We start from the raw sequence: 16,759 nt of genomic DNA, 5'->3' as shown, positions 1-16,759 counted from the left end.
GTATTGAAATGTGATTTTATTTGTATGTTAATAAAGTTGCCTTGAGGTCAGAGCAAGCCAGAGCAGAAGCTAGGTGGTTGTGGTGCACGCCTTTAATCCCAGTACTTGGGAGGCAGAGCTAGGTAGATCTCTGTGTGTTCAAGCACACAGCCAGCATGGCAGACACATGCCCTTAATCTCGATACTAACCATAGAAGACCTGGAGGTCTGTACAAACAGGCAATGATGAGGAGGTCATGTGGCTGGGTTTACAACCAATGAGAAAACAGAACAGAAAGTCTATAAATAGGCAGGACACAGAGAACTAGGTCTCTTGTGGAGAGGAAGGACAGCAGAAGCAGTAAAGGGTAAGGTTTTTCTGCTCTTGCTTTGACCTCGTGGTTTTTAACTTTGCAATTGGTTCTGTGTTTCTTATTTAACAAGCCAGTTAGATCTACACAATTGTTTTGTATCTGTTGAGATTTGCTTTGTGGCCAAGTATGTGGTCAATTTTAGAGAAGTTCCATGGGGTGCTGAGAAGAAGGTATATTCTTTATTGTTTGGGTGGAATATTCTGTAGATATCGATTAAGTCCATTTGAGCCACAACATCAGTTAAGTCCATTATGTCTCTGTTAAGTTTCAATTTGGCCGATCTGTCCAGAGGTGAAAGTGGGGTATTGAAGTCTCCCACTATTAATGTGTGGGGTTTTATATGTGATTTAAGCTTTAGTAATGTTTCTTTTACATATGTGGGTGCCCTTGTGTTTGGGGCAAAAATGTTCAGAATTGAGACTTCGTCTTGGTGGATCTTTCCTGCAATGAGTATGTAATGTCCTTCATCATCTCTTTTGATTGATTTTAGTTTGAAGTCTATTTTGCTGGATATCAGAATGGCTACACCAGCTTGCTTCTTAAGACCATTTGATTGGAAATTCTTTTCCCAGCCTTTTATTCTTAGTTGTCTATCTTTGAATTTGAGGTGTGTTTCTTGTATGCAGCAGAAAGATGGGTCCTGTTTTCATATCCATTCTGTTAGTCCGTGTCTTTTTATAGGTGAATTAAGTCCATTGATATTAAGGGATATTAATGACCAGTGATTGTTCCTGTTGTTATTTTTATTTTTTGGTGGTAGTGTGTGTGTACTTCTCTTCTTTGGGGTTTACTGCTGTGGTGTTATCTATTTCCTGTGTTTTCATGGGTGTATCTGCCTTCCTTAGGTTGGAATTTTCCTTCTAGTGCTTTCTGTAGGGCTGGGTTTGTGGATAAGTATTGTTTTAATCTGGTTTTGTCCTGGAAGGTCTTGTTCACTCCATGTATGATGATTGAAAGTTTTGCTGGTTATATTAGTCTAGGCTGGCATCCATGGTCTCTTAGTGTCTGCATTATATCTGTCCAGGTCCTTCTGGCTTTCAAAGTCTCCATTGAGAAATCGTTGTTATTCTGATGGGTTTGCCTTTAAAAGACACTTGGCCGTTTTCCTTTGCTGCCCTTAATATTCTTTCTTTATTCTGTACGTTTAGTTGTTTAATTATTATGTGGCGAGGGGACTTTTTGGGGGGGGTCGTCTAGTCTGTTTGGTGTTCTATAGGCTTCTTGTATCTTCATAGGCATTTCCTTCTTTAAGTTGGGAAAGTTTTCTTCTATGATCTTTTAAAATATATTTTCTGTGCCTTTGAGTTGGTATTCTTCTCCTTCCTCTATCCCTATTATTCGTAGGTTTGGTCTTTTCATGGTGTCCCAAATTTCTTGGACATTTTGGGTCATGACTTTGTTGGTTTTAGTGTTTTCTTTGACTGATGAATCTATTTCTTCTACCGTATCTTCAACATCAGAGATCCTCTCTTCCATCTCTTGCATTCTATTGGTTATACTTGCATCTGAAGTTCCTGTTTGTTTACTCCGATTTTCTATTTCCAGCATTCCTTTTGCTAGTGTCTTCTTCATTTTTTCTATTTCCCTCTTCATGTCTTGGACTGTTTCCCTCATCTGTTTCATTGCTTTTTCATGATTTTCTTTCAAGGACTTATTGTTTTATTCTGCTTTAATTGTCCTTTCCTCTAGTTTTTTATAGTGTTCTTCCCATTTTTTGTTTGTCTGTTCCTCCACTTTATTTTTGATTTCTTCTATATAAGGCTCTAGCCTCTTCATGATGTTACTTATAAGGTTGTTTTCTCCTCCTTCTTCCATTCCGTGATGTTCAGGTCTAGCTGGTGGAGAAGGGCTAGATTCTGGTGATGCTGTATTGCTCTTTATTTTGTTGTATGTACTTCTGCCTTGACATCTGCCCATCTCCTTGTGGATTTGTTCTTGGTCCTATTAGTTACTTGGTCCAGAGAGAGCTGACAGATTTAGGGAGCCTCTCTCTAGTCCAGATGGAAGCTCTGGTCCAGATGAGAGTGCTGGCTGGATAGGAGCTGGGGGGCTGGACTCTGAGTCTCAGGAAGTCCCTGGGGTCTCCTTATCTTATCCACATGGGAGCTCCTCTTGTTCAGATGGGAGTTCCAAGACAGGATTTAAGCTCTGGTCCAAATGGGAGTTCTGGGGCAGGATGGAATGCTGGGGGCTGGTTTCTAAGTCTCAGGAAGTGTCTAGGGTCTCAGGCAGATGGGTGTGGAGGCAAGCTGTGGAGGTTGTAGGGTCCACTGGAGGGGCTTGGAGAGGAGGAACCTTCCCGTAAGGATGGAGGATCCTGCCCTATGGCCAGAAGCTGGAGCCCAGTTGGGCAGGTCTTCCCTGGAGTGGCTGGTGCCCAGGGGTGGGACCCAGAGGTGGTTGCCTCTCTGACTATAACCCCAGGCACTCACCTCTGGTCCAGATGGGAGTTCCAGGGCAGATGGGAGCTGGGGGCTAGTCTCTGAGTCTCAGGAAGTGGCTGTGGTCTCCAAGACTGTTCTTTTCTAAATATCTATTTAGATTTAATCACATGCATATATGGGAAGAGTGGTGGGTATGTGGTCATGAGTGCAGTTGCCCCTGGAACCCTTAAGAGGTCATCAGGTCCTCTGAAACTGAAGTTGCAGGCAATTTTAAGTTCCCTGGCATGAGTTCTGGGAACAGAGCCATCTCACGAGCCCTATGAGTATGTTCTTAATACTAGACTTTCTAGCTGCTATATGCTGATAAACACAATGTTTCTAATTTAAAAAAATTGAATTCTCTTTAGTCAATGGTAAGATAAAGAGACATAAATCAGAAAATATTAGTACTTTTTTACTACATCAGTTTAGCATCAATATCATGGCAAGATGCTACCTCCTTACAGGTCTTCGCTAACTGTCCTAGCTAACATTTGGTAAATACCTACTGTCTCAGATGCCTTCCTATGTGTTGACTTATTTAGTGCTCATATAACCAATAGAAAGTGTAGTTCTTCCCCCTGGAACAGTGAGACTCATGGAGACTACCATGGAATCACATTTTATTTTTTTATTGGATGACAGCATTTGGCACAAGTCAGCTCAGTGTCTTAACATGTAAAACCACAATCTAAATTAAGTGCCTTTGTTATCAGCATCTGATTTCAGATCAAGAAACCAAGAAACCCAGAACAAAGTTATATCCCTTAAAGTTAACTACAAACAAGAATGTAGCAGAGGAAGTGTGTATGCCTGGTACTGGCTCTTTTGAGATCCCAACTCTAGCCTTTTAACACTCACTTAACTTTTCTCCTTTCCTTTAACTTCTTTCCACCCCTTTCCATAACCCCATGCAACATCTCCTGAACACAGCCTTCATTGACCACCTAAGTCTCTTACTTTTCCCATTTTCTGTTTCTCTTTTTCATTTTCATGTTTCCTTTTATAGCAGATGCATCCAGTTGAAATTTTAAAATAGCTTAATGAAGAGACAATGTAGAGACCAATAGGAAAAGGTAAAGTAGTTAATGGCAAGTGAGGCAGATTCATAAAACCATGTGTAATGACCCCTCTCCCAAAGCATGAAGACACTAAAGGAGGAAAACAGGAGTAGAGGACTGTGTAAGTGTCCATAATTCAACTTTCAGACCATTTTAGTAGCTATCGATGTATATCAACTTAGTGTATCACACCAAGCATAGATTCAGTTATAAAGAAGAACTGTACAAGCAAAAGGTTCAAAAAGCTCAAATGTACCTGATAAAAGAGAGACCCCAAGAAGGACAAGAAGAATGCTCCCACTTGTCTACCTATAAGATACTCAAGCAACTAGTTTCTAGTTCTTCCCAGTCCCTGGTCAGCAAGAGAATCAGACGAACAACAAAATTAAAACTATTTCTTGCTAGAAAGCAAGATTTCTCTCCCACATTTTTTTTTTAACATCTAGGCAGTTCTACCAGTTTTAATTAGGCTTTAATTACCCAATTCCTATGGGTTTTCATCCTGGATCTCCAGCTTTCCACACTGCAAGGATATTTTTGGAGTCATCAAGCATGTGGCAGTGAAACTGGCTTTGAGCCTATGACATTGCAAAGGACAGGGCCACTGAGGGGGTGTGACAGTGGATGTCCCATGATTCTATGTTAACAGTGTTCTCTGGATTCTTCTCCCAAGAGATCGGCTAAAGCACAAATCAAATTAACTGTGTTTCATCTCTTGAGTACAGTATAAACTCTGAAAGGGCAGCACATACAGAATCTATTTTTCTTCTGTCTCACTAAACCCTTCCTTTCTCACGCTCAAACCACCCTCAAGCACAAAGAATGCTGGTTATAAAAAGACTGAGACAACCATTGGAAAGTCTTTCTAAAGCATATATAAATATATATAGAGAGAAGTAAATACATTTATATATATATATACATTTATATATATATATATATATATATATATATATATATATATATATATATATATTAAGCATTCATTCAATCATTTGTGCTTTGGTTTGCATTAGACAATTTTGTATCACAAACTAAACAGCCAAATTTGTGAGACTTTTCTTGAGGTATATTTTATATAAGAGTCAACTCTTAAATCACTTTAGTGACCATCAAAGCAAATCACCTTAGTAAACCAAGGTTTTCATCAGTTACAGGGACTCACAGAGTTTCTGGGAGAAACAGAACCCCTAACCTATTATTGTAAAACCTTTTTGGTAATTGGTTGTTACTGATGAGGGTAAAATCCAAATTGTCTGTTCGCAGATGCTTGAAAGAAAGCATTTCATTAGCTTTTGTTTGCAGAAAGCAAGTATCAGGGAAGAGAAAGAAACTAACAGGATTTCTGTCAGAAATACCTTTCCAAGGGAAGGATTTTGTATTTTTATTTCAAAGGTTGAAGAGAGGAAGGTTGGGAGTTCTAAATATTAGCCTAGGTCTCTGCATGTCCAGAATTTTAGGAAAGATACAGTTGGGAAAAAATACTGATGCCTGAATATGTTTTCAACTCATCAAAGATCAAGACATAAAGCCTGACATGGTGGCACAGACTGTAATCAAAGCTAATTGGGAGTTTGAGGGAGGAGGGTCAGAAGTTCAAGGTCTGCCTTGGCAGCTTACTAAGACTCAGTCTCAAAATAAAAAGTAAAAAAGAGAGTTGGAATAAACACCTTGACTAACATGTAAGAGGCCCTATATTCAATTCCCAGTATTGGGTTATAGAAAAAGAATCAAGAAACCAAAGCCTAGATTCTTGCCATCTTTTTTATAAGCTTCATGTTAAGGGTTTGAAGTCTTTGGTTAGATTTATTTGTTCTGTTTTCTACAGATGCATTTATTTGTTCTGTTTTCTACAGATGCATTTATTTGTTCTGTTTTCTACAGATGCCTTTGTTTCTTCTGATGTGTTTCTTAGTACAGCTTTCCTTTTCTCCCCTCCAGGTCATGGGTTTGGCTCATCAAAGATGTCCAGGGCACAGACATTTCCCAGTTATGCTCCAGAACAGAGCGAAGAGGCTCAGCCACCACTGTCACGGTCCAGCAGCTATGGATTCAGCTATAGCTCCAGCCTCATTCAATGACACACAGAGGCCATCAGTGACCAGCAAAACAGTCTGCCCTGGACCTGCCATGGGGTCATTTCACCCCTTGCCTCCTGGAAGATCAATTGCAGTACAAATTAACATTGGTAGGGCCTAGTCCCAACTGGAAGGTTAAAAACTGGAGTTCTGCTTCCTTGCTTCAGTGGTTAAGTCCTTTATTTATTGAATTTCTATGGGGGAAATCTATGTTTTACAAAAAAAAAAAAAAAAAAGAATCCAATAATATGAACACTCATTTAAGTAAGAAAAATTATTTGTGTCTGACAGTAACAGAGGCCTTGGCACTGGGAAATTTGCCCACTCTAGTTTGTGCCTGGGCGGGAGTCACCAACATTTGTCCTTAATGCTGTGCATTCCTGTTTGGACACAGGGCCTGTCTTTAAACATAATGATGACCCACTATAAGCTCTGTGGCTTTGTCAGTTTTGACAGAAACAATCAAGTAAGCTCTACACATGGCATCTTAACTCTCCATGTAAAGAAGCTAGGTAACAATTAAGGGGTGTGAAATTAGAATATTCCATTAAGAAGGGCCCTGTACCTGGAATGTGAGTGAGTGAGTGAGTGAGTGAGTGAGTGAGTGAGTGAGAGAGAGAGAGAAAGAGAGAGAGAGTAGGATATTGCTATATCCACCTACAGATTAGGATATTTCAAATATTCTGAGAGTGACAGGATATGCTCACTTAAATTATTGGAAACTAATTTGTGTTAAAATTTTGTTGAATAGTTACTTTTAAAATAGTGCTGTTAGAAAATGGAAATGGACCCCTACTAGCAACTATATCACACTAGCCCACTCTGATCCTGTGAGGGTTATAAGCAGAAACCCAAGAAGGAAGACTTTTTGAAATAAGATTACCAGCCCAGCTGCCTTGCATGTTCATTGTGCCGTCTGTCTGGTTGGTGTTGCCTTGTCCTTGACTATTTCTCTCCATGGCTATCTATCTGAGCTACTTGAGAAAGTGCTGTAATCTCCAACTCCAGTGAGAGACGCCAAAATGTTTGAGAAAGACACAAAGCTACACTTAAAGTAAACTCAGCTATCTTACAGCTAAAACAAATGATACCTGAAAGTAGACATTAGTGTTTTAAATTGCACAGATGAATTTTTGCAAGGGTCATTAGGGAGGTGGCATTTGTTATGGAATCAGAATTGGCTTGACTTGAATTTTTTTTTTTTTTTGTACTGAACTTGATTGGGATGACAAGAGAGTGTTTCACTTGAAATTTTTTCAGCTCTAGAATGTGACGAATTTCCAAGTTTGAAGGGAAATGGGAAAGTCTACTTGAAGAGGAAATGTTTGGCTAATTCAGGTCAACACAGACATGTTTGCCCATAACTTAGGGAGTGAAAATATAAATTACTCTGCTTGACTCACCTGGTGTCCTGTGCCTAAACTAGATTATCTGTCAAGGAATTCAGATCAGATTTCAAGAACAGAAGGCCAAGGTCAAACAAGAAGAAAGTCTGACTTTTTCCTTGATAGCAAAATGTCCTATGTTCACTTAGGATCTATGTTCCATTAAAAAGGTAGCCTTTTACTGATCCCCATTAAGATTTCACTCATCCTTATCCATAGCTTGTGAGCAGATTGACAACTTCTTTCAGTGAATGACTACAGAGGAAAAGTGGTTATGCATCCCTTTTTGATAAATGTGCACCTACTGCAGCTACCTACTCTCCCCAAATCACTCAGATAGGTATGAAAATCTCATGAAGATACTAATCATAAGAGTTAATGTGGCTGTGAAAAATAATTATAAGCCTTCAGCGATAAAGAGAAAAATCACCCAAAAATCACCATGCCCTCTTGATTTTGCTGACACAGCAGAAGAGCAAATGACTGGGTCCTTCTGAAAAGAGAGAATGCAGTCTTCCCTGGAATCCCACTTTTCAGGGTTAGTGCCTCTGAGTTTCTTTAACACATGGCATCTGCTGTAGAAATGCCATTAGTAAATATATCAGAGCAACTCTGAGCTGAGACTGTTCTAGCACAGTTCCTGGTGTGGCCATCAGAGCAAGCCTCTCCCTGGCTCACTGAGTCGAGCTGTTGCTTGGAGACCATGAGTTTCTACAAGGGACTTATGGGGAAAGGCCCTGAGGGGTCTTGATTCACATCTCAGCTTTATCAATGTGCCAGAAGCACAGATAGCAAGTCCGGTGAGATTCTGCTAATTATGAGTCTGCTCTTGTGTCTCTTTGGTGGGCAACAAGGTACCCACATAAAGTAACTTCAACATTTGGTTCTGATAATTAACAATGAGTATCACTGAGAAGGAACTGAAAAACATGCATAAGTTTAGGCCATTTTTTTTTTTCTGAAAATAAAGTCACAAAATGTGTGAGAGATGTACCTCCTTAGTCTTTAAGCCAGTCTCACCATAGTGAGAATAATACTGTAAAAAATATTTCATGATACATTTTTAGGAGCTTTATTCTAGCATACTCCTGAGTATATTTAAAAATTTTAGCTAAGTCAAAACTGCTAAGAAAGCAGCAAGAGAATTTATAGTAGCCTAATATTCTTAACATGAGGCAGTATTAATTGTAATAAAAGAGACAAACATATGAATCTATAAAAACCAAAGATGGAAAGATATTTGCAACCGTCTCCTGGAGCCTCGTAAAACCATTCCACTGTAATTACTAGAATGGCTTTGGGCATGTGTTAGCCCACCCAAGCCTGTAGGTTCTTGACTGAAAATGCCTGTACACTTTGCAATTGTTCTCACTTCAGAAATTGTATTATACCTTAAATATACATGTGACTTTCTCATCGTGAGGGGAGCCTGCTATGCACCAAAGACATCTTTTGGCCCCTTCTGAGTGTGACTCAGTTGGGCTTCCACTCAGATTTATACAGAGTGATAATATGGTTACTATATCTCTATCAGTTGTTAGACACCAGTGGTGAAGAAGGCTGACATGCATGAGAAAGTCTCTTCAAGAAGTAAACCAAGCCTGAAGGTATACACAACACATTTCACATAAATATTTTATGAGGAGGTTTGGTTTTTCTACCCTAGTGTTTTTCTTCTATTATACGTGTGACTTGTAACACATACCAATACATTAAATATGCAGAAAAGCATAAATGACCTTGGTCTACTGTTTTACTATTCTCTGGGGGTGGGGGTTGATACAAAACCACACCTTTCACTAAGTGATTGAACAAAAAATAGGCACTCAGAGATAATTTTCTTAGACAAGTTGGAAATAGTTTTGAATCAATAGCATTTGGCCACTGCCATAATTTGAATTTAATAAAATATAAAACAGAGTGAGCCTTTTGCTGGTTCAGAATCAGAATTGTTTTATGTATTAGGGAAGATGTTGTTTGACAGAGGATGTAAAACGAAGAGAAGCATATTTATTAGAACTAGACCTTTCCTTGTTCTAGTATCTAGACTACTAGTTTCAGTGTGCAGTTCTTCTGACTTCACTGGGAAACTTTGTTTGAAAATCATTCATTCTCCTTATAAAATGACCAGCTAGTCATATCTCTCATCTAACATAGAAGCAGTGGGGTAATCAGTATCTTCATACTGTTAGCTGTAGACTTTACAATCCAATTTATTGCATGTGGTATCCTTAAAATGGATATTAAAAATATATCACAAAGATTGATGTTTAACCCTCTTTCTTTGGTCAAAGTCTCACAAAACTTTGTTTTGAAGAAAGCATGAGTAATTTACTTCTTTGATTACTGGAACCACTTAACAAAATAACCATTACTGCTACAGTGAAAACAAGCTAAAGAAATTACATTATTATAAAAAAACTGTAGTGCAGTCTTGACTATTCTAATGCACCACTATAAATGGGCAATATACATTCAGAGGTCCTTGAGGTTTATGCCTTTAATTCTTCATGTTTCACAAAGTACAAATATAATATTAATGACTGCTTCAAATCTATTTACATGTCTACCAAAATAGTGCAATGACAACTTGCTTTTATAATTATTAGTTATATAATATTTGGACTACCAGTGTCTCAAAAATAGACCCCAAAAAGTATCATTTCAGTATGTCCTCATAGTTCTGCAGTAAGTGATATGCTACACAAATTAATGTCAAGTCTAGGAAATTTATGAATATTCATAGTTTATGAAATTTATGGAAATTACCCATATAAGAAATAGAGTCAAAGAGAAATCACCAGTCAGTAGGACAATTTGAGCAAAATGATAGAGAATTCATTGGTACAACCAGCAAAACTTGGACCCTGCTTTTTCAAGATTCTGATCCCATTCTGTGTGTCATATTCTGCCTTGTTCACTGGTATTCATCTAGTAATACGTTCAAGTTAAAACTATTCAGTCATATTATATATTGACATAAGCATAGAACACACATTACCAACAAATGTGCTGTTTTCAGTTTGTGAAAAAAATTAACACAAAAGAAGGTATGTATGTTGCAGTTTTAGTAACACAGGACTTGCTTTCTGTGGGCAATCTCCTTGGAATTTCACCGTAAAGTAGTGTTATCAATGAGAATGGTTAGTTGCTCAGCATGTGAAGAGAAACAGATAACCCCATATCTACATATTTTTTAAATGGATTAGAAAGATCTATTTTGTGTGTGGATCTCCCACAAGTCCATACTACTTTCTTACTCAAGAATGTGAACCTCGAAACATTTCTACAGTTATTCTCAAAGAAGAAGGTTTAAAAAGTTTAACAAGTTTTGTGCAAAAATCTTGAGAATCCAGGCACATTTTTTTGGAATAAGCTTAAGCCCTAGCAGCAATTTAAAGGTCATACAAAGTGAAGGGTTTGTTTCATGTTACCCTGGAAGAAAACTGAAATGTGTGGGTGTTATAATTTGTTCAGAGACAATAAAGAGCTGGGGATGCTTTCCTCCTGTTTCAGACCCCATGAATGTTCCCTAGCTCCACCTGTCTCTCAGCAGAATGTGGTTGGAACTGGGGAATAGCACGTGGTCTCAGAATACTTAAGCCCTTGTACCTTGAAATGCTCGCTTTTCCCTTTTTACATGTTTTTCTTCCTCTTGGACTCATCACCAATGATACCCAGAGACAACTACTTTTTGGGCAATTCACTCCATTGATTGTTAGACACCTTTTCACTTATAGATCATCATCCAATACTTTATTACCTCAAATAATAAGCAAACTAAAAGTTAAGGAGATTTTTGTTGTTGTTGTTTGCTTGCTTGCTTGCTTGCTTTTTGTCATTGTTTTTCTCCACTAACAACTCTCTGGTAACTGTCAGTATTAGTTTGGGGGTTTTCATCCCTCCACAGGACATTATGGTTCCATGGCCAATGTTTGCCACAGTTGTATTAGATAGTTGACAACATTAGGGCCACATTCTTTCATGGAAACCTCACAGTTTCCATTCTCAAAAAAATTAAGAGAATAGATTTTTTTTAGATTTAAATGCCACATCCATCAAGTTTTTTCTTATGAACTTAAGTAGGCAATTATTTAAATTATTTGAAATTTAGGTTAATAAGAAAAAAGTTAAAAATCACCTTTGCTTGCATTTTCAGAGACTTTTCCCAAGCTTAATGTAGTATAATCTTGTAAATATTTGTAAAGGGAAAATTCACTTGTAAAAGAAATGTCCCCTGTAGTAATTTCACATATACAATAAGTTTTAATTTTAAATTATTTAATATTTCTCTGACAGTATCACTAATCTGAATTCCTCATGCTGGTTATCAGAAAAATAATTTATTTAAAAAATGTTATTACTTTTCTGAACCAATTTTAGTAGTTAATACAAATAACTTAAAAGTGTATCACTCTCAGAATAGTTTTAGACTGAGCACATAAAATCAACCCTCTCTGTAGACAGAACTATTGGTAAGCTACCAAGCTGGTCAGAAGTGGTACAGTGGTTGAAACTCAATCACTGAAGTCACTCAAGGTATTGATTAGTTTCAAAATAATCAAGTATTTGAATTTTATAACCACAAATTCCAAGAAAAAAATGATTCATTTTTAAGCCACTGCATGATCTCTCTCAAAAGAATCATCCTGAGAGGCTTATACTTAAGGATTACTGGCAATATGACACACTAACAAATGATGGATGGCAAAGTACAGAAGACAGTGATATTACCACATTACACATAAATCAGAACTGAACATGATTATTATGAGCTAGAATCCAGACCCATGAATCTATTGTGTAGCTCGAGAAACAATGCTTGATATGGACAAAAAGTATATATATATAGAGAGAGGTGTATTAATGTCTAGATGGACATTAATAAACTCTACACTGGAGATGAGCTACATGACAGTTTGCTTTTCTCCATTTCTTAGACATTGTTATTTTAGCGTAAGAGGCAGTACATGAACCACACCAGCAAATCCATCTGCTGAAGGCCAGCCAGTATCATCTCCACTGCAGGTGACAAGAGACGATGGCTCCCTTGTCCATTCCTATGTGCCCCAACCAATACACACACTCACATCCACAGATACACTCTTCACCTATGACTTTTGACCCACTCTGTTTTCAGTGAAGTTGGCACTTGTCTTTTTAAAATCTTGTTTGTTGTAAAATAGTTATCCCAGTGATCTCAAAAATATACTAAATTATACATTATATGTCTGTTCCCTGTAAATCTTTAATTTATATATACTTTCTGAAGTCTTCTACTGTGCATTTGTTGTTATAAAGGGATAGCATTTGCTGTTGATCAAATATAATGATTATGATAATTTTGATAAAGGTAACAAGACATTTATCCATGACCAAGAAATAAAACACCCACTACAAATTTGCTTCACTTGGAAAACATGACCTACCACATCTTATTCTTAGTTACAATCTGTTCCAAATAAATAGTGTAGGGATATCTGGACTTAAATACGAGTTGAAACTCAACTTTTCAATGAAATGTAAAGTAAAATGAGAGTAAATATGAATTTCTGACTGAGCATAAAATATTATAAGGCAATAATAAAGTTAAGAAATTCAGTTTTTAAATTAGTGTTTGTGACTTTTGCCCTTCAGTAAAAATATGTAGTTGAAGAATTTGCTTCTCCTTAATTTATCATTTTGTATATATTTTAATCCTTAAGAGATTATTGAGTTCTTATAATTCCTAGAAATTCAAAGTGGCATTGCTGCAAAGAGGAAAACATAGTTGTACAACATTAAAATTTGCTTCATCACTTTAAAATGGGTAAAATATCTGAAATATTATTCTTCACAACTCTGCATGAATGAAATTTTGGACTAATGCAATGGCTTTATCCATAATATTTGACGTTTCTAGCACTGTAATACTGATCTCCTTTTATTTTTGTCATGTGATGAATGTAACTTTGTAATTAACCAGAATTCTGACAATCATATCTTGCCAACCTCTAAAATGTTAACTGCTTTCATCACTTATGAGCTTGTGATTTTCAAAATAAAGTGAAAGAGAGCCCTTTATTAATTGTAAGGTTACTGAGAATTTATTATATATTTCCAGTATTTTCCTAACCTTATATTACAATAGAGTTAGAATTCTATTGGGTTGAATATGCTTTGAAGAAATTGTGGAACATTAGTATTAATGATATCATTACAATCTACACATTTATTGCCTGTTTTCGAGTGAAAAGACACCCAGAAAGCATAAATGACTTATACAAATGTGATGTAATTAAATTTTGGGTCTTCTATCTTTCTGTTCACTCATTAAGGGTAATTAAAATTAATTAAAATGAATATTTGGCAGCAAGATTAGACATCAAAATTGAAATTCACATGATGCTGTCTTGCAGTGATGTGATCCATGATTTCCTGTTTTAATTTTCTTCTCATGATACAGCAGTGTTTGTCATTTGAATGTCACTCTATCAAGATAGACATTTGCTGAGCCTATTTCTCAAACTTGGTGGTTAAATATGAACTGAGCCTTTCTGGTTAGTTGCTTAATGATATTTCCCCTTCTAAAGAATGCATGCTCCTAAAGAAAGTCTAAAGTTTCTCAGTCCTAGAGAAACCAAATTAGATCGTAGATCCTGATCACACAGTCAAGTAGTGTTAAGTTCCCTTGATTGGGAAGTATAGCCACACAAACTTGTTAAAGAAAATAAACAAAAACAAAATAAATAAAAATTAAAAAAATGTCTAGGGCTCTTTGATGCTACAGAGTTTGAAAAAATGCTTAAGAGTGGAATGATAATGAAAATACCCATTCTTTCTAAATAGTGAATAAAATACAATTTATTCTGAATACCAATTTGTGTGCCAATTTCATAGGAAATTAAAGATGTGAATTTGGTGGGGTTGCTTTCCCTTTTGTCACAATTAAGATCATGGGGACTATTTATTTTTGCTGGGGAAAGTATCTTTATGAGTAATATAATGGTTTATATAAGCTTAGAGCTGACATCAAAGACAATATTTAATGAATACATGCCACAGGGCACAGCCCTGAAGCAATTACCCTGCTATTTTTGTAACATACAAAGAAACCAGTATGTCTGTTTCCAAGTTACTCAAAAAAATATGTTAGATAAATTGATCTAATTTTGGTATCCATATGGTGACTTGTTAAAATAAATGTTTGAGCAAGAACTGGCTAGAATATCTAACATTCATGAAAATGTGAATTGTCCTATTATTTAGGCATTTTAGAATATCTGGCTACTGATTTATGCTGAGTATGATCTCAAAGTCCAGTCAATCACTAAATGCTTACCGAGTTCTTGCTACCTCCAAAATACAAATAAAGGACACGCAATATCTTCTGATCTTTGTTCTTTCCTTTTAACTCCTTTTGGTATGTGCCAGTATTAGTGATTGGTTCTGACAGCAAAGCAGTACTTATATCACAAAATGTTAGAAATAAGGAAAGCATGAGATCATCTTGATCAGATTCCTAAAAAATCAACTTTATCAAAGCATCGATAAATGCATCTCCTTCCTCCCCACCTCTTCCTCCCTGTTTTCCTCTTGCTTCCACTCCTCTTCCCCTTCCTTCTAGTCCTCTTCTTCCTCCTCTTCCCTTTCTTACTCTTCCTCCCCCTTCCTCCCAGTCCTCTTCTTCCTCCTCCTCCTCCCTCTCCTCCTCCTTTCTGCCTGTCCTCTTCTTGATCTTCCTCCCACTTCTTCTCCCTGTCCTCTTCTTCCTCCCTCTCCTCCTCTCCCTTCCTCCAGGTCCTCTACTTCCTCTTCTGCCTCCCACTTCTCTTCTCCCTTTCTCTTCCTTACTGTCCTCTTCATTCCTCCTCCTACTCCTTTTTCCTTCCTCATCCTTCACTTTCTTTTCCTCTGCCTCCTCTCTTTCACTGAACAGACTGCTTTTTTCATTCACAGATAATTGTCAGGAAACAAAAGCAAATGATAACACAAAAATCATCTCTCACTATTGGAATGTTAATTCAGATATATTTTTTAAATCTTCAACTTTATGTTTGACAAAATCAGAAATGTCTTCATGAAGAGTTTCCATCATCATCCATTACTTTCTATATATGTGTTAATTATAGAGACCTACTCTATATATCAAAATTCCTCTGAATACTTGTAAACTCTAGTTGTAAGGTTAGCAATTGGGAAAATAGCTGTTTCAAACTCCAATCTAAAAAGCCTTAATTGAATCTTCTCAGAGCTGGAGGTCAAAAATACAATGTGATACCACTTTCCCAGAGCACATCACCTAGAAGTCAGGAGGCAGGTAGCTTAGTCTTGTCTTATTCACTGAGTGTCCCTGGAGTACCATTGACTTTACACATTCCTTCTTGGTTCCAATATATGTATAAAGTGTTATTTTTGGATAGCCTGCTGCTTGTGAGGTTTGCAACTTTTTTTAAACAAATCTAATTACATTTCAGAGAGCTAAGTATAGTGTATTAAGGCCATTACCTAGAAATAACCTATTTCACTCACTCTAAGGAAATCACCTCATTTTCAGTGCTGTAATGGAAAGAACAATGCTATTTTTAATGTTTTAGTAAACTTTCTTCCTAAGCACTTCTACCCAATATCTGACCCCCTTCCTCAATGGTGGAAGGGTATGGTATTCTAAATTCAAAATTTCATGTAGTATTAAGGGACTTTTCTGGGAAGTGTTAGCAGCAGTAGGACTTTTATATGTAGAATTTATAGCTGTATGAATAATGTTGAATGTGAAAGAATGTCCATTGCTATTTTTGATATTTTCTGACATTAATCTGTTTTTGGTAGTGTTTAAAACCTCAGGTAACATTATCATTGCATTGAATACAATATGAAATGTTCACTTTATTTGTGAACAAATTATAACTCAACACTTCATGTGACATTGCCTTTCCTAACTTTCCAGAGGAAATATCAAAAGACCTAGGTATCTAAGGGATTCCAAACCCATGAAATAGCATCTTATTTCATGTTTATAATAAGTGAATCAGGAATTGTAAGACTTACAGTATAATTTCTAGTACATCAGAACATGGCATACTCTCAAACAGTTCAAATTATTGCTATTGAATAGTGAGTTAAAAAACACTCAGTCTGTTGGTATTCCTAGACAACATTCCCCTGATGATGTGTGATTCTTACTCCTTGATTACTAGTAATGCTTTTTCCTAAATTGAAGAGAGAGTAACACATGATGGGCAATTACAGAATGTTGGATGCTTTTTAGTATAACCTAATGGAATAATACATTTGAATGTTGTTTCTCTTATGTAGGTTACAGCATAAGAAATAATTATTCAGTGACCTACTTATTAAATTTTTGAAATATCCTTAAACATAGTCATTTATAGTGAAAAATTTCTATAGCAAGTCTACAGACTTGGTTCCATACCTTGTTAAAATTACTCATATATTCATAAAAAGATGGTTCTACTCAAA

General features: G+C 36.6%; 1 protein-coding gene across 1 annotated transcript in view; it reads left to right on the top strand.

Annotated features, from left to right (window-relative positions):
* The window catches only part of Dok6 (docking protein 6), a 465,356-nt gene extending 450,683 nt beyond the window's left edge, over positions 1-14,673 (top strand). The window contains exon 8 of the mRNA XM_036204473.1: positions 5,779-14,673. Coding sequence (XP_036060366.1) covers positions 5,779-5,918 — 140 coding nt within the window. The 3' untranslated portion in view covers positions 5,919-14,673. The remainder of the gene's footprint in view (positions 1-5,778) is intronic.
* The last annotated feature ends 2,086 nt before the right edge of the window (positions 14,674-16,759 follow it).

The sequence above is a fragment of the Onychomys torridus genome, chromosome 13, assembly GCF_903995425.1.
Source record: "Onychomys torridus chromosome 13, mOncTor1.1, whole genome shotgun sequence".
Taxonomy (NCBI): Eukaryota; Metazoa; Chordata; class Mammalia; order Rodentia; family Cricetidae; genus Onychomys; species Onychomys torridus.
This window is presented reverse-complemented; position numbering and strand designations above follow the sequence as displayed.